This window comes from Ambystoma mexicanum, chromosome 12 (assembly GCF_040938575.1).
Source record: "Ambystoma mexicanum isolate Mex_15411 chromosome 12, UKY_AmexF1_1, whole genome shotgun sequence".
Taxonomy (NCBI): domain Eukaryota; kingdom Metazoa; phylum Chordata; class Amphibia; order Caudata; family Ambystomatidae; genus Ambystoma; species Ambystoma mexicanum.
The window spans coordinates 1,093,131,973-1,093,151,691 of record NC_090936.1 but is presented as its reverse complement, the minus strand read 5'-3'; the positions used below and the strand labels follow the sequence as shown (position 1 = coordinate 1,093,151,691).

Here is a 19,719-nt window from a genome sequence, read left to right as displayed (position 1 = left end):
TTACTCATTGCCTTTGTCCACCCATTACAAAGGCCCCTCCTGATGAGACTCAGGATCACGTGGGTCTCTGTGGAACAAGCATAGTGAAACAAAATTACAAGAACAAACATACAACTTATCTGCATCATCTTGTTGAATCCTTTCTTGGATTCACTACCAAACTAGCAAAACACAAACCTAATTTTAATAACGGGAATAGCGATCCTCCATTGCTTAATTCATATACACAAAAGTGATCAGTCTTCATGACGGGAGTCTCTAAAACATTCCCAAGGAACAACGGAGCATACACATACATTAATAATAAATGTATACATTGGCTCTGGCACAAAAAGGGTTGCCTGGGCATTATGAGATCAGACATAATGTTGAAATGGATGGACCCCAGCCGGCCCATAAGACTGAGGGTCTCCAAACAGCCCTTTAAGATGAGCAGCAGCACCCTCGAGATAGATGAGGATGCAGATTTGTACTCTTGCACCAAATAATAATGACAACTCAATAGTTTGGCGAAGGGAGTCCGTTTAATGAAAAGTACAAAAAACGGGGAGTTCAATGAACATCAGCAACCACTCGATATTCCTTCACGCTTAAACTCCAATTAATTTCAGAAAAACAACAAGATTTATACCAAAAACCCATCATCATTGACGTGTAATCTTAAAAACCTAACATGCAACTTGATTGGTTATAGGAAGGTAACTTTAACATAGGTACTATATCTGTATATGGTAATGGGGAGAGGGGATTGGATAATATCAGGTGGGGCAACTAGGCCCTTCCTTCAAACTGGCCACTGTAAACGTCACAAAAAGTACGACGTCCCATTGGCTCTACTCTCTATAGGACCCTACATTACATGGTCCACTATCATTGGGTTGGCATTGAACCCACACATACTTTTCCACTTGCGCTAGCAGCATGCTGAATAATTAGCCAGGTGCAGGGAGTAAGTAATTACCCCAGCTTCCCTCCAATTTATCACCTTGGTGGCTGTGTGTCAATTACTGCCTTGTAGTTTGGCCTTGAGCCTGCTTCTTGGTCTGAGAAAGTTAAGGAGTATGGGTACTGCAAGGCTCCATGCGTAGGTGTGAAAGTCTTATCCCTTTCAGCCTGCCTTGCCACATGACTAGGACACCGCCATATCGGCCTCTTCGTCATGCAATTTTGTGTATTTCATTTACTTCTGCCCATCGTTTACCATCTGCGGCTTATCTCGACCTTACTGAACAGGAGACTCTTGTTATTTTTCTCTTTAACTGTAGGCATTGCTAGCCTATTACCTTCAGCAGGGTTTCTTTCCGTCTTTAATTCTTGATTCGTTTGTTGAGGCCCTCTCCTCTTATGACCTTTAGTAACCTCGATTCGTTTCTGCTCATGTGCGTAGCAGATTTTCCCTCATCTATGTAGTGCTTTTGAGGAAGATATGTATAGTTGGCGCTTGCCACAATCTATTTTACTACTAAGCATAAGCAAGCTTCACAATTTCTTTGCTTCTTGCGGTTTCCTGCGTATGTACACGTTTAAACTGGCTTAATGTCTTCATTGTGCATATGGCATAAGTGTCTTCATCTTGAAATCAGCTGTTTCATTTTAGGCCCAAGATGTCACGTATCCATGGTATTTAATCTCTTTATCAGCATTCTTAGGTCATTATATACTCTATATGTGCATCAGTCCGATTTCTCATGACGTCACCAGTCATCTTCTTTTAGTATCTTTTTGGCTTCTTCCGGTATTCCATTCTGACAAATGTCCTTGTGTCGTGTCTGTGGATAGGATTTATCATTGGGTACCTTACTGTCCAGGTTTGCTTAGGTGTTGGTACTTAAACAAGTGCTGTTATTCTGATAGGCACTGTGCAGAGCCCAACTGCGGCTCTCTGCTGATTTATTTGTTCTCCATACGTCCCATATTTTGGCGTGAACGTTCCTGGCATTTCGAAGGGGGTGGCTGGAGTCCAGATGACACCTGGTACTTCCTCTTCAATGTCGGCTAAACGTTACCCGGATGTGAATAACTCGCAGTGGAATGTAAATGATGTTGTGTTTATAGAAGCATTGTTAGCAGAGGGTTTACTGGCTATCAAATTCTTGTATTTTAAAAATTATTTATTAAGTGTCTTGGTCAGATTTGACCTTTACACTACAAATAAAACAAGATTCATTTTTCACAGTACAAACATTTCATAAAAAGGTTATCAAATTCAAGACACTGCCACCTAAAGGTTCAAATATCCAACTGCGACAGTAGTATCCTCATGAAGGTTGCTCTAGCACATTTAAATCATCCCAACTTCATGTAAAGAATGTGTAGAGGAGGTCCCAAACACGATTCACACCCCCACCGCCCATTTTGAGGTGCCAGGAACGTTCACGACGAAATATGTGACGTATGATGAGCAAATAAACCAGAAGAGAGCAGCAGCGGGGCTCTGCCCAGTACCTGTCAGACTGACAGCACCTATTGAAGTACCTGCACCTAAGAAACCTTGGACAGTAAGGGACCCATTGAGAAAACCATATCGACAAGTGTGACAGAATGAAGATGGTTAAAATGCAATAACAGAAGAAGCCAAGAAAGTCCTAAAAGAAGACAAATGGTGACGTCACAAGAACCCGGACTGACTCACATAAAAAAGATATGACGACGTATGAATGATGAAAAGAGACGAAACACCATGGATAAGTGACATCCTGTGTTTAAAGCGAAATAACAATGTCAAATGTTAGATGCTTATGCCATGAGCGTGATGCAGATATTCAGCCAGCTTACATGTGTACATATGCAAGGAACCGCAAGAAGCTTAGAAAATTGTGAGGCTTGCTATAGCTTAATAGTAAAATAGAGTGCGGCAAGCACCACCTATACATATCTACCTCAAGAAAAAAACTGTATATAAGTATACTTCCACTATGCACAAGAGCAGAATTGGCCAAAGGTTACTTAAGGTCTCACAAGGAGAGCTTCGCAGCAGGAAAATCGAGAATTAAGGACAGACAGAAAGTCAGATGAAGACAAGTCATGCCAAGAAGCCAAGGTCGTACCAGCTGAAGTAGGCCAATAGTAGATACATTTAATGAAGAGAAGAACAGAGTATCCTATTCTGAAAGGTCAAGATAAACTACAGGAGGCAGATGGCAGACAAAATTAAATCAAATGCACAAATTACATGGAAAGTAAGACGACTTTCACGGTGTCGGAATCACGTGAACGAGCCAGAAGAAGGGATGAAACTTTCACACCTATGCATGGAATTGTGCCATGCCCAGGCGCCTTCACTTTTCCAGACCAAGAGCAGTCTCAAGGCCAAGATACAAAGAAATAATTGACACATGACCACTGAAGTGATGAATGATTGTTGCAATAATTGGAGGGAGACTGGGGGAGCGGACAAGCTCCCTGCACCTGGCCGGCTATTCTGCACGCTGCTAGGCTGGTGGAAAAGTATGAGTGGAGTTGATGCCAACCCAATCATAGTGAACCAAGTAATCTAGGGTCCTATAGTTAATAGAGCCAATGAGAGGTTGTACTTTAGTGACGTCTATGGCAGCCATTTTGAAGGAAGGGCTCAGATGCCCCACCTGACACTGTTTATCCAATCCCCTCACTTCGTTACCATATACAGATATAGTACCTATATTAAAGTTACTTTCCTATAACCAATAGAATTTCATGCAACATTTTAAGCATTACACGTAAGTGATGACAGGTTTTCAGTATAAAAGATGTGTTTTTTATTAAGTTCATTTGAGTTGTGAAGCGAGAAGGAAGATCGAGCAATTGCTGATGTTCATGAACTCCCCATTATTTGGACTTGTCAATTAAACGGACTCCCTTTGCCAAACTATTGAGTTGTCATTATTGATTCGATGCAAGAGTATTAATCTGCATACCCACCCATCTCACGGGTGCTGCTACCCATCTTAAAGTGATATTGGGTAACCCCCAGCTTTATGGGCCGGTTTGGGTCCTAGTGCACATTTGGTAGCAGAGGATGTTTTATCGACGATCGATTATAGAACACACACATTGACCGTCGACATAAATAACTCTAGGTCCTTGGCAATATCACAAGTCCTTTGCATTCGGCTAGGTAGATCGAGAAGCTCCCCGTAAATAGTGGCTAGAGTAAATTATAAAATCTGCAGTTGAGGTCTGAAGGAACCTGTGTTTTCACCCACAAATCCCTTCCCACTTCTACGAGCAGCCTTCCGGAAGAAAAGCAGGAGAGGCGATGACAAAGGCGGTGATCCAGAGGATCCAGAGAGGAAAAACATGCGAACGGTGAGTGAAAAAGACTAAATGCTTTGGCAAAAAGTTGCATGCCTTAGAACAAGTAAGGGAAGGTAACGGAGGGAGGTGGGACAAAAAATAAAGTCAGAAGTAGAGTAGAATATATATATATATATTCAGTAAAAAAAACTTTGTTAAAGGGACGTTATGGTTCAAAGTAAAACCGAAAAACCCCTGAAATTCGGCAGTTATGGTAAGATAAGCAACCATAATTCGCGCCACCGTGCACTGCTAACACTAACACCCAGGACATCAAAGATGACATCACAAATGTCATTGATGACATCACTGATGACATCACATGTGCATTTACTTTTCATGAAAACTCTGTACAAGGGATTCTTATAATGCTGACCAAAAACTGTCAAGGACCATTGGGATAAATATCATGAGCTAATTAGTGCATTAAGCAATGCATTGATATAAATAGCATTCTATTATGAAGTTCTATCCAGTATACTAAGCTACTCATGGACAAACATAGGCAGTGTGTGCAGCACATGATGAAGGTGCAATATTCATAATCTTGCCATGTTGAATACTGAAATGATAACTGCTTTCTTATTAGAGTTTTGCGTACTGTGAAGGTACCGTAATTAGCACCAAGGTCCCTTTGCGGGTCCAATCCTTAATGGCTGGTAAAACCAGCCGTTAAGGTGGGAACCCGCAAAGGGACCTTGTAATCAGGCGCTAAGGGATTACCGGTACCGGTACCCTTACTGGTACCGGTAATCCCTTAGCGCCAGGGTCACAATGAGGCCCCTTGACTGTTACTGAGCAAAACCATGTGGCCTAGATATGTCAGTAAAGGAAAAAAAGGTGGAGCCAGACATGTGATGTCATCAGTGATGTCATCAACGACATTTGTGATGTCATCTTTGATGTCCTGGGTGTTAGTGTTAGGAGTGCACGGTGGCGCGAGTTATGGTTGCTTATCTTACCATAACTGCCGAATTTCAGGGGTTTTTCGGTTTTACTTTGAACCATAACGTCCCTTTAACAAAGTTTTTTTACTGAATTTCATAGGTTTCTAGTAGCGAAACTTAACCATAATGTCCCTTTAACAAAGTTTTTTTACTGAATTTCATAGGTTTTTAGTAGCGCAACTTAACCATAATGTCCCTTTAACAAAGTTTTTTTACTGAATTTCATAGGTTTTAAGTAGCACAACTTAACCATAACGTCCCTTTAACACAGTATTTTTACTGAATTTCATAGGTTTTTATTAGTGCAACTTAACCATAAAGTCACTTTAACACATTTATTTTTGCTGAATTTCATAGTTTTTTATTAGTGCAACGTAACCATAACGTCCTTTTCAATGGAAGAAGACCACTAGCATCCTAGGTTCTCAAAGTGGGGACCCGGGGTGGTAAAAAAAAGATTTTTCTTCCCAAACCAGGACACCGCAGGCAGGCGTCCCGGTGTAGGAAGGAAAATCTTTTACCAAGATGGACACCAGGGAAAGGGAAGGCAGGGTGTATAGAGAGAACACAACAGGGCATCGGCAGGGGGTGAGGAAGACTAGGAGAGAGACACGGGGCATGAGTGGGGGGTAACACGAGGGAGACACGGGGCATGAGCAGGGGGTGGAAAGAAGGGAGACACGGGGCATGAGCGGGAAAGAAGGGAGACACGGGGCATGAGCGGGGGGTGGGCTGCGGGAGGGGTAGACACACGGGGCATGAGTAGGGGGTGGGCGGCGGGAGGGAGAGACACACGGGGCATGAGCGGGGGTGGGTGGCGGGAGGGAGAGACACACGGGACATGAGCGGGGGGTGGGCGGCAGGAGGGGTAGACACACGGGGCATGAGCGGGGGTTGGGCGGCGGGAGGGAGAGACACATGGGGCATGAGCGGGGGGTGGGCATGAGCGGGAGGGGGAGAGACACACGGGGCATGAGCGGGGGTGGGCGGCGGGAGGGAGGGACACACGGGGCATGAGCGGGGGGTGGGCGGCGGGAGGGGTAGACACACGGGGCATGAGCGGGGGTGGGCGGCGGCAGAGGAGAGACACACGGGGCATGAGCGGGGGGTCGGGGGAGGGGAGAGACACACGGGGCATGAGCGGGGGGCGGGGGGGAGGGAAGAGACACACGGGACATGAGCGGGGGGTGGGTGGCGGGTGGGGAGAGACACACGGGACATGAGCGGGGGGTGGGCGGCGGGTGGGGAGAGACACACGGGACATGAGCGGGGGGTGGGCGGCGGGTGGGGAGAGACACACGGGACATGAGCGGGGGGTGGGCGGCGGGTGGGGAGAGACACACGGACATGAGCGGGGGGTGGGCGGCGGATGGGGAGAGACACACAGACATGAGCGGGGGGTGGGCGGCGGGTGGGGAGAGACACAGGGACATGAGTGGGGGGTGGGTGGCGACTGGGGAGAGACACAGGGACATGAGCGGGGGGTGGGCGGCGGGTGGGGAGAGACACACGGACATGAGCAGGGGGTGGGTGGCGGGTGGGGAGAGACCCGGACATGAGCGGGGGGTGGGCGGTGGGTGGGGAGAGACACACGGACATGAGTGGGGGGTGGGTGGCGGGTGGGGAGAGACACACGGACATGAGCGGGGGTGGGAGAGACATACGGGGGTCGGAGAGACACACAGGGCATGAGCGGGGGTTGGGCAGGTTCATGAGACGAGCGGGGCACGAGTGGGGCATAAGCGGGGGGTGGGCGGGAGTTTGAAAGACACACGGACATGAGAGGGGGTGAGCGGGAGGGAGAAAGACACACGGACATGAGCGGGGGTGGGCAGGAGGGAGAAAGACACACAGACATGAGCGGGGGTGGGCGGGAGGGAGAAAGACACACAGACATGAGCGGGGGGTGGGCGGCGGGTGGGGAGAGACACACGGACATGAGCGGGTGGTGGGCGGCGGGTGGGGAGAGACACACGGACATGAGCGGGGGGGTGGGCGGCGGGTGGGGAGAGACACGGACATGAGCGGGGGGTGGGTGGGAGGGGAGAGACACACGGACATGAGCGGGGGTGGGAGAGACACACGGGGGTGGGAGAGACACATGGGGCATGAGCGGGGGGTGGGCGGGTGTGAGAGACAAGCGGGGCATGAGCGGGGCATGAGCAGGGCATAAGCGGGAGGGAGAAAGACACACAGACATGAGCGGGGGGTGGGCGGGAGGGAGAAAGACACACGGGCATGAGCGGGGGTGGGCCGGAGGGAGAAAGACACACGGACATGAGCGGGGGGTGGGCTGGAAGGAGAAAGACACACGGACATGAGAGGGGGTGGGCGGGAGGGAGAAAGACACACGGACATGAGCGGGGGGTGGGCGGGAGGGAGAAAGACACACGGACATGAGCGGGGGGTGGGCCGGAGGGAGAAAGACACACGGCGTTCGTGTGCAGGCGGCAGATCCCGCTCCTCGGCCCTCCGCTGACCACCGTGTGCCGATGGCGTGAGCGGGGGGCTGAAGGAAAAGGGAAGACACGAAGCATGAGTGGGGGTCACAAGAAGGACACACGGGGCATGAGCGGGGGGGTGGGAGGAACAGGAGACAGACACGGGCATGAGCGGGTGTGGGGGACTTACTGTGCAGGCGGGATACAAAGCCTCTCATGCAAGGAACAAAGATGGCGGGCGTCTCTGAAGCCAGACGCACTGCACGTTTTCACTGCATCCAATGAGAGAGCACTTCAGATGTCCGCAGACATCACGCAAGCTGCTTGCCCAATCACCGACCTGTCCGCAGAGCGAACATGGAAGTGTGTCCGCAAAGCGAACACAGATATCACTAATTATTTTCACTTACATTTTTGCCATTTTTTAAAAAAAACTACTGGATGGATTTACACCAAATAAAGCAAAGCATGCTTTCGGGACCAAGCCGCCGCTCCTGCCGCAAATTTGGTGTAAATCCGTCCAGCGGTTTGGGCTGTTGGCGTGAGCAAAGTTTTTTCCAAACTTTGCAAAAATCATTCAGAGTGACCCAAATACTTTTTTTGCAAAGTTTGGTGAGGATTCGTCCAGGGAGAGCAAAGTTATGAGCCGCCCAAAAAGTGCTCTTCCTATGGAAACAGCAACTTAACCATAACTACATGGCCAATAGCGTGGCCATGTAATATAAGGGGAAGGTAATATTGACTCGAGGGTGACTGAGCAAAGCATAGAGGATACCGGGAGGATACCCGAGCTAGACAGAGGATACCAGGAGGATACCTGAGCAGAGAGAGGGTATACCCAAATACCTACGCTTTAAATATAGCGGTTAGAAGAAGCCTTGCTACATATACTGGGAAAAAGTTAGACAAACGCCTAGCTGGTTTAGAGCTTTGCAAGATGTACCAAGAGGATAAAATGGAGGAACCACCGGTAGATTGGATACTTAACATATACACAGAGGGGGTGAAACGCCTTCTGTGCCACTCACCCCATCTGAAACAAAAAGCAAAGCTAGTAAAGACTAAGAATTATATCCATTAAGAGAACTTAAAGCAGCCACGGGATATAGCAACCCGGCATATGAGTCCCCTACGCAAAGCAGTGACGAAAGCCCAGACAAGGACAGAGACAGAGATATCACCTCCAAAGTCGTGAGGGACAAGGAGAGGCGCGTGAAAGCAAAAGGAGATCAGGCACAAGCAAGTACATCTCTAGATACGAATAGAGAGGGAAAACGATGGAAAGGAGATGAGGACAGAACTGATGAGATGGCATTCACACAGAACGAATGGATGGGAGGTCAGATTCAATTGAAGCTCAATGGTAAAGGCTTTGAGGATGTGAGACAAAAGGGAGAGCCAGACGATTCACAAAGAAAAGAGAAAGAAAAGGAAAAAGGATTGAGAGATGAAAGGATCAGGAAAAAAGATAGACAGAGACGAGAACAGCTGTATCCTGAAAAGCAAGAAAGGAAACGCGATCATAAGCCAAGTGCAGCTAATGATCAGAATAGGCAGGAACAAGGGAGAATAGAGGAAGAAGAGCAAAAGATAAGGGAGAAGAGAATAAAAAGACAAAGGGATGAGGAAATACGAAGGGCAAATGAACGTAGAGATGCAAATAAACACGAAGAAGATAGGATCAGAGAGGAAGCGAGGAAGCACAGAGAGTTTGATGATGACATAGAACGTAAGCGAAGACAGAGAGCACGCAATCTTGAATATCTGGAAAGAGAGGTTAAAAAACCAGATCCAGTAGTATAATGGGAAGACATAGAAGAATTCTTTCCTAGGTACGATTCAGAACCAGGCACGTCTAGGGCTAATATCGAAGATGAGTTCGACACCAGAAGCATCAGAGAGATGATCGATGGAATATATGATGAAATGGGGCTAGAACAAGTACCCCAAGGGAGAGGGGAGGACGAGCGCCTTGAGAGCACTCAGTTGTATGACACTGAGTACGCCTCCCGATGTAGTAGAAATAGAGAGCTGTCCCTAGATAGGTTGACACTAAACTGAAACAAGGAAGATGAGAGGAGTTACACGATTTGGGCACAGGCAATATCAGATGCAGAAAGAGAGGAATATGAGGAAAAGGTAGAAGAGATAAGATGCAAAAAACACTTCTCAGGAGGAAAAGGGATAAGATGGTCAGATTCTAGTGAGTCTGCACCTAAGACATCAGAGTCAGCCACACAGTTAGACCGATACGAAGGAGCATCTTACAGTCAGAGGGAGGTGTCTCCAGCACCCTATGTGAGCCGACTAAGGACATTGCCAGGTAGATGGTGATGGGGGACTATCACCCCTGCAGTGGATAGAAAAATGATGAGAGAGGAAAAAGAGTGCCATGTATTACAATTCCCGTTGCTCGAAAAAGAAGGAACGAGGCCACAGTATATTCCATGGCCACACATAGACTGAGAAAATCTGAAAAATAAGTTTACAATGTTAACATCGGGAGCCAGAAAATAGATAAATGAGCTGGAAAAAATGACAGACGGGAACACCATGGCCATACAAGATATTAAGGATCTTTTAATCGTCATACTTGGTGATCGAGTTGACAACGTGTGGACACGTGCAGGTTACCCTGCCGTGACTTCAGTTAACACTGCACACAATGGAGCTCCATTTAACAATTGCAGAGCCATGGTATGGAAAGCATTACGATTGCTATACCTGGATACGTCTGACATGGGAGCCATAACGACCCGCAAAATGAAAGAGTCAGAAGATCCGTTGCTTTACATTCAGAATTTCCAAGACGCACGGGTGCTGGAAATGAGGGAATCTTGGGGGAAATCCATACCCTTGTTTTACCACATATTATGCCCAGGGCTGCCAGATCAGGTACAGAAGCAGCTCAAGAAATTGGTAGGAATCGAGGCCAAGCCATGGTCTGAGATACAATTGACCATAGCTAACTATTGCAGACTTCTGCAAGTAAAGAATCGCAAGAAAGAGACTAAACGAAAAGCTGAAGAGGCAAAGTTAGTGCAGGCGAAATTGTCAAAATATGCCATTGATGGGGCAATGATAACTAGCACAGATGGATCAAACATACAGCATGTCAATAATCAACAGCAGGTTAATCAGGGCACTAATGGGTTCTACCCCAGAGGGAGAGGCTTTCGAGGAAGAGGATGGCAGAGTAATCAGGGAGGTTTCCAAGGTAATCAGGGAGGTTTTCAAAACATGCAAAGTGGCAATCAAGATAAGGCAAATGGGCAATTAATCAGCCACTGCTAATATGAATGACATGTGGGATGACAGGGCATCTAGCGTGCACATACAGAAGTCAAGGCATGGTGCAAACAGACCAAGGAATCAGAAGAGGAATGGTGACTCCACCTGTGTTTTTACAGCAGGGTGGAAATGGAGTTGCACAGAATCACACGGTGCAACAGCAAACGCCAGGAGAACAGCAAAGCTTGAAACCTCAGAACTTAATAGGTTTTCCACAAGGACAGTCTCAACAGTCGCTGATGCAACTATCACAGACAACAAGTGCAGGACAGGCATTGAACTCTGGAATGAGAGCCAACACTGGTGATGAAGGAAGTCCATTCACACAGCATGGGACAAGGTTATATATGGACTAGGACAGCTTACTGGTTCTATCCTATCAGTGACACCAAACCCTCATGAGGAACCAAGGGTGGATATCATTATAGGGGATAGAGAAAATTCCTTTCTAGTAGACACAGGTGCAACGCGCTTGTGTATACGTAAAGGCAAATTTTCTTTGTCCGGCAATGCCATAAATACACAGGGCTTCACAGGAGCAACAAGTCGTGTTCCTTTACAAATTAACTTCCAGTCTCTATAGGAGAGTGTGACATGAAGGTGCCATTGCTATATTCAAGGCAGAACCCAGTAAATATATTGGGCCCAGACTTAATGACCAAGTTAAACATGACAATCTCGTTCACGGAGAAGGACAGAGTATGTTCGACTCCAGTAATGAATTATTTAAATGGCTGCAAAATGATTAGAGCATACCCGGGACAAACAGTTATGAGAGCTGTCCCATTGGAACCAGAAATATTCGCGTATGGGATACGCAAACAAATGGCAGGGCTACCAGGCCTTGCAGAAAGAACCATGAGAACCCCAGATGAGTTTCTATTTAGGCCAAGAATACCTATGGACGAGGAAAAGGGACAGTTATTTCCCTTGGCAATACACACAGCCATAGTGCGAGGGAAAATGGCACTGATCGATGGTTGCGATGATGAAGGCAGACAATGGTGCACAGTAATCGCCATTGAGGAAGGGTACAGATTGACTGACGTCACTGATGACGATCTGTTTGACGAACAAAAGGATGTTGAGGAAACAACAGTTGAGATAAATCTCATTTTTTTGGTGAGGATGATCAAAAGAGAGGTGCCCCAGAGAATGTTGCTGGCACAGAACCGTCCCGAATATTTTGATGACGACATGGCTCAGGTGCCTGTCTCAGTGTGGACCACAGGCCCCTATGAAGTAGGCTTATTGAAAGGAGTCTGAGAAGTAAGGATTAAATTGAATCCAGGAGCAATTTTGCCAAAAGCACGACAATATCCCATGTCTAGGGAAGCAGATGAAGGTATTTTCAAGACAATTCCTGCTATGATGGAGCAGGGCATCTTAGTGTCGTCAGAGTCGTCATGCAACACCACGGTTTATCCAATTCAAAAATCAAAGCGAGGGTCGTGGAGACTAATTCAAGATTTACATCCGATAAATGATATTGTAGAGGCCGAGTTCCCTCTAGTCCCTAAACCGGCCACAATCCTATGTAATATGCCTGTTGAGGCTCAATATTTCACGTTGATTGACTTGAAAAATGCATTTTTCTCAATTCCATTGCACACAGACTCACAAGATTGGACGTCATTTACATTCATACCGATGCGTCTGAAAAGCACAAGGTTACCCCTGGGGTACGGTGAGTCTTACAATATGTGAATGACATCTTAATTTGCAGCACAACAGAGGAAAGATGCAGACACGATTCTGTTCAGCTATTGACCATATTGGCTGAGAAAGGATATAAAGTTGACAAAGAAAAGTTACAATATTGTCAGCAAGAAGTGCTGTACATAGGCCAGCTGATCTCGCATGAGGGGAAAAAGGTTACCCCTGAAAGGGCTGAGGCCATATTGAACACAGCCAAGCCACACAATAAAACAGATGCAGAGTTTTTTACAACTTTGCAATTATGTCAGGGCATGGGTCTTTGATCATACACTAAGCCCTTGGTACAAGCCCTGAAGAAGGCACAGGGGACGAAAGAAAAAAATGAATTATCTGAGACCATGGAAGAGGTCTTTATTGAACTCAAGAAAGTCATTTGCACGTCACCAGTTTTAGGGATTCCCAACTATGCAAAGGAATTCTACCTGTTTTCATGCACAAATGGCAGTGTTATGACAGCAGTACTCACACAGAGAATCACATTGGGGTACAAGCCCCTGGCATACTACAGTGGGAATTTGGACCCAGTGAGGAGAGGTAATTTCCCTTGCGAAAAAAGTTTAGCTGTCGCAGCATTCGCGATAGAGAAGGATACAACCATTGTGATGGGATGCTCAATGACGTTGTTTGTCGAGCACACATTATTTGCCTTTCTAGAGAAACCAAAGGGCACATTGACATCTCAGAGAGCTTCTGCTTATGAAGTGATCATATCGAATTCATTGATTAAGATAGTTGGATGCAAAATAGTGAACCCAGCTATGTTCATAGCGGAGCCAGTCATTGAAGGAGAGCCGATCCATGACTGTGCAAATTATGAAGAATTCTATGATGAGATTCCCAGAGTGAAAGAAAACGCATTGGCAGAAGGAGAAATTGTCTTTGTTGACGGTTCTTCGAGAATCGATCAAAATGATGGGCAAAGATATACCGGCACCGCTGTGATGAAGCACACAGCAAATGCAGAATTTCGAGTACTCAGTGCACGATTACCAGCTTACTATTCAGCATAGGCTGCAGAATTACTGGTGTTGCTACTCGCCATTGAGAATAATGCAGACCAAGAAGTGATGGTGTACAGTGACTCCGCCTATGTGACATCAACGGTGCACGCAGGCTTAGCGGGCTGGAAAAGGAGGGGCTACCTGCGAGCGGATGGCACACCAGTGCAGCACGCAGCCTTATTGGATAGGCTCATTAAGGCACTACAGCTCCCAGTGGGCATAGCGGACGTAAAATGCGCCGCCCACACGAAAGGGACAGATTTTATCTCACATGGAAATCGAGCAGCAGACACAGAAACCAAGCGCGTGTCCCCCAAAGACGAAGTTGTAATGGATGTGGAAACAACTGATGTGCATGAGAGAATGATTGTTGCACAAAGTGAACCTGACAGTTATAGGAACATGGGGCAAACCCAGTTAATGGAACTCCAAGGGGAAGCACCACAGGAGGAGAAAAACCTCTGGAAGCGTGAGGGTTTTCTTTAAACCCACAGCACTGGTAAACCGGTTATGCCTATAGCCCTATTGAAGATAGCAATGGAGCAAATGCATTATCCAGCACATATGACAAAAGAGAATCTAGCAGCAACGGTCGCTGAAGACTGGTTCATACCGAACTTAGTGGAGCATGTTGCATTTTTTATGATGAAATGTATAATCTGACAACAGTTCACGGCTGGGCACACACTAAGAGTAATTACAGGAGTCATCCCAAGGCCAAATGGATCTTTTCAGCACTTGCATGTCGATTATGTTGATATGATTCAAGTATGTAATGGGGTACAGGTACCTAATTGTTGTGGTGTGTCCATTCTCTAGATGGATAGAAGCAGGTCCATGCACACACCCAGACTCTACCTGTGTGGCCACATTTCTGGTGAGAGAGGTATTTCCCAGGTGGGGAGTATGTGAAGTCATGAGGTCAGATAATGGTCCTCACTTTGTTAATGCAGTATTTGAGCAGATCAGCTTGCTGCTTGGTATAAAGCACAAGTTCTCGTCGGTGTATCACCCACAAGGTAATGGGAAATATGAGAAGCTCAACGGCTTGTTAAAGAAGAGGATAGACAAGTTGAAGCTTACTCTAAAAAAGGAATGGCTACACTGCCTTCCATTGGCACTTTACGCACTCAGAAACCAGCCTGGTTCTAACCATCATCTTATGCCGCATGAAACAGCAACAGGCAGAAGGATGCATACTCCATTGACACCCCGAGCTAGAGCTAGATGTGATGCCAAGCCAACAGGAAAAATCTTAGGGTCTGAAATGCAAAATTATTGTCTTACTGTAATTTCAGGACAGATGCAGCAACGACAAAAAGGGTGCAGGGCAGCACAGAACACAGAAGGCAATACTACTGCCGACCCAATTCAAGGACTATGTCTACCACCAATCTTTCCTGGGTCCTGGTGAGAAACCACATGAGAAAGAAGTGGGACGAGCCAAGGTTCAATGGTCCATTCAGAGTGGAGAACGTTACTCCCTCTGCAGTCAAGCTAGAAGGAAGATGAGCTTGGCTCTTTATGGGTGATATCAAACCATACATCGGAGAAGGCCCCCTGCCTGCACCCCAACGCGTAGAGACTACAGACGACGGGGAAGAACCACAGCACGTGCAGACGAGATCCATGACAAGGAAAAAGGACACATGACCAGCAAAACAAAGATGAGAAACTCTTTTGTAAATTGTGGCTTAAAATTGGACATTTCCTCTGAGCAAAAAAGGGGATAATGACATAAAAATACGTACACTCTGTGCATCCTAGTTGCAGGGTGAAGAAGAGAATTGCATGTATAAACCACAACCTATTCTGTTGACTTTGAACTTTGGACTGAGGCATGTTGAAGCCTTGATAAGAAAAGGATATGCCAAATTTTGATCACACACAAATTGGATGAAAATACGATATCAAGAATCGTTCCAAACAGAAGCATTATTTGGACTCACTTATGGTGTCCCACTGTAGCGACCTCACTAAAGACATTCTGAATTATTTTGGCCTAGTCTTGAGATCATACCCGTCACTAGTGGGAAGGCTCACTAGCATCACTGAATTTCTTCAAGACCCTGAAAACGAAAAGACAATAAGGAGGTTGCTCACCGTGATCGCCGAGCAGTTCCTCCTGCTTCCGGAATACAGAGAGGAAAAACAAATGTCCCAGGCAGAAGAAGAAGCGAATAGGCTTGTTAGCATACTGTTCTTTCACTTAATTGAAGACTGCCCAGAACTTGTTGGGAGACGAACTGACGTCTTGACATTTCTCTGAGATCCTGCAAACACAGAACGTTAGAACATACTCCTGGACGGAATCATAATCCAGGTTGCTCTTGAAGCTCACCAAAATCACAGAATCTTCCCCCAGTGCAACAAGGACAAGACCAATAACCCTGTCACCAGAAGATAGCAGATCGGCGAGCAATGTCTTTTTTCACCTAATTGAGGACTTTCCAGAACTTGTGGGGTGGCCTGCCAGTGTTGACGTCCTCACTTTCATGGGAGGCCCAGCAAACGCTACACAGATGAGCATGCTCCTGCATGTATTGTGATGTAGGTTGAACTGTCTAATCATCATCAGAATTTCTGAAGGAGACTGTAAAACATTCCGCTGAGGGACAGATCGAGAATGTGTTGCCAGAGACTTCACTCTTGTTTATACCATCAAGGGCACAACATGTCGTTCGGAGTGAAACAGATAAGAGGAACAGACTGGGAGCTTGTGTATTTTGAACACATACAGTAAAAGAAGGACTTGCTAAACTTATTGCACTACAGAAAAGAAAACTGTATCCAGAGACAATAAGACAATACAGTGTCCAGACAAAGGGGGAACATTGTTCCAGTACCTGTAACCGACAAGCAAAGACATCAGAATCCAAAGATATTGTTGCATAGAATATATTACCGTAGTCTTTTCCGTAGATGATACAGATGGGGAATCAAAACAGCAGCATCGTCGTCCCTCAAGGGGAAAGACAGACTTATTGTTTCAGAACAAAGTGTTGCCGCCTAACCTGCAAAGGCATAATGTACCTATGTATTGTATTTATCATTGTTCTACTGTCACTGACAATTTGAGCTGCATTTTATATTGGTGCGCAAAGTGTTCCGATTTCAGTGCACCCACCTAATGATGTACGCATGACACCCACAAAAGTACCCAGACCTTTTATAGTCCTTCCAGTTGCTAGACAAGCTGACAAAGGGGTGAGTGAGCTTGAAATGTATGTGATTAGCCATGAGACACACACACATTTGGTAACAAACAAATTTAAAAGCCGGCGACAGGGTCAGCAGAGCAAGCATGAGAAAAAGTTAATGAAAAATACACACACACAATCAGTGAGTACACTTGCACCAGGTCTAGTGTCAATGACTGCAGAACCACAATCCAAAGCATGAGAGAAAAATAGACTGCCTACTAGTAGATGTTCTACTACAAGTGAAGTAAAAAGACAAATGGAAAAAGCTGAACTTTTAAAGAGACAAAAGGAGGTGGAGAATAAACCAACAAAGACAGCATCAATAAGAACACATGTTCCAGTGAAGGGGACACGTACAGGTTCTACACTACAGCCATATACTGGGCCAATAGCGGAGAGTATATGGAGATTTATAACCAAGAGAAAAAGGATGCAAGAGGAGAAGGAAAGGATTGCCAGACTTCCACCTACTCAATTAGTACAGATGAAGAGACCTGACCCATGGATTGAAGTACCTGAGAATGCTCCAATGTGAAGAAGCTAAATGGATGCTATTAAGGATGTGATGATAGCAAACTACACAAAAACCTTGAGAATAAAGAGGAGCATACAAGGAGATGACAATGAACTAAACGATTACCTGGGCAGCACAGCACACTTGGGAAATATCATATGGTACCAACACATGAAAGAAGTTGGACGACGATATTCAGAGGGGGAATGCTTTGTTTTCTTTCCTACCTTACAACATGGGGAAGTCAAAGATCTTTGTAGCTGTGGAAATTGATGTCCAGACAGCACACTCTCTATCACACGTAGCAATGTGCACGACCAGAGGCCAGTTCATGGGAAGTGATGCTTCACTGAAATGGGCAACTGAAGCCACTGATCCAAATGAAGATGATTATGTCCAGGACATAAAGACAAGAAACAATGGAAAAACAACAAGTCTTTGACCCTCCAGAAATGGTACACGGTATTGCAGTGATCATGGATCATTATTGGGCATGTGGCTCCAAAGCATATATCAGACTGCCGAGAAACTGGGGAGGTATATGCACAATACTAAATGTCCATGTTCCAGCACTGTTGATCCCAAAAAGTTATCTGAATATTGACAGTTTCCCGAAAGCAAATGCTCACCTGAGGAAAAGGAGATCTGTGGAACTGTTGAGCCCAATGAAGCCAGAGAATTACTTTTCTGCCAAATCCATAGAAGCTTTTGACATAGGCTGTTCAGTCAGACTTCTTCAGTGTTCACAACAATTTTCATGCCGAGAATTCAAGTTGGAGCAAATAATAAATGGTTGCAGATAACCAGAAGGGAGTTGCTGCAGACCATCAACATGACCATAAAAGGATTTAATGTGATCAGAGAAGAACTGAGGGCAATTCGACTAATGACTCTACAGAACAGGTATATCCTTGACATGATCACAGCTATGGATGGAAGAGTTTGTGCAAAAATTGGAGAATCGGGCCACCTGGGGGCGCGGGCAAGATGGCCGCCTGAATCTCAAGCTCCCCGTATGGCCCCGGGAAACCCACAGATAAACATGCCTTAAGTGCTTTTTAACCCCATCTACCAGCAATCGTTGAGGAGGGGAACCGCTGTGGACTACCCAAAAGCTTGTCCGGACTTCGGAGATGCCCCCGTTCCCCAGATAGCGACCTGTGAACGGTGACCCCCCCTGTGCCTGAGGGAAGGCCCGGGGCGGGAGCCGTGCATCACCTGGCCGCGTAGTGGTGGGAGGAGTCGATTTCCCCACCCGTTCTGACTCGTGCACCAAGGCCTGAGGTGCGGTTGACGGCTCGGGCGGGCCGTGCAGAGATCCCCATCAGCGGCTTGGGCCACACGGCTGTCGGCCCTCGCCTCTCGGGACATTCCAGAGGAACCCCCACGCCGGATGCGGCGGGTCATCCGACCCCACCAGAGAGGAGGAACGGCCCGCGTGATCAGCACACAGGGCCCAACGCCGGGCAGGCCTTCTGAGAAGCTCTAACAGCTGCCGGCGACCAGCTCATCCATTACTGGACAGTGACCTGCCCCCATCATAGGAGATACAGAGGAATTACCACTATACCTGCCTCGGTCCGAGGCTCCAGGGGAGCCTGCGCTCCCCCCATCGCTCCCACCACCAGTGATTCGTCTGTGCCCGGGCGATGCGGTGGTGCGCCTCAGAACCATCTCAACGGCCCACACTTCCACGCCTGACCACCGCCCCAACGGCCTACCTCCCCACAGCCCCCACGGGGCTCCAGACTAGTGGCAGAGGTGCCCATCCGACCACCGGAGAAGGCTCAGGCCGTCGCGGGAGCGCGCGTAGGCCGCTCCGCCACCCGTCACCCGGAGGACACCTCAGGAGAACCCTATAGCTTGGTGCGATCGATATCCCATGAACTGGAGGGAGACCCTTGCGCAATACCATTACATGCCTGGGAACCCCCGACATGGAGACCGCCCCAGCAGCCTCTCAACCACCGGACATGAATACCATACAGAGCAACATCCAAACGATCCTAGAAGAGATTAGGGGTATGAGGACAGACATGGGGGCCAAATTGGCAGACCTCACGGCCAAGGTTTCAACACTGGAGGATCGGGTGGAAGGGGTCGAGTGCAACCAAGCATCAACGGACATCCTCGAGGCGCAAATGGAAACTAGATTTCAGGAACTGCAACGCTGCGAGGAGGACCTCCGGCTCAAGGTCGACGACATGGAGAACCGGGAGAGGAGAAACAGCTTGAGAATTTTTGGCCTTGAGGAGACGGAGGGAGAGACCCCGGTTGGACTTGAAAGCAAAATCCAAGACATCAGCAGAATTGTCCTGGGGTCGGACT

At 47.0% G+C, this 19,719-nt stretch overlaps 1 protein-coding gene across 1 annotated transcript in view; it reads right to left on the bottom strand.

The window, feature by feature from the left end:
- The window catches only part of LOC138514726 (uncharacterized PPE family protein PPE62-like), a 50,557-nt gene extending 31,553 nt beyond the window's left edge, over positions 1–19,004 (bottom strand). Inside the window, exon 1 of the mRNA XM_069630124.1 lies at positions 18,962–19,004. Coding sequence (XP_069486225.1) covers positions 18,962–19,004 — 43 coding nt within the window. The remainder of the gene's footprint in view (positions 1–18,961) is intronic.
- Between the last annotated feature and the right edge of the window lie 715 nt (positions 19,005–19,719).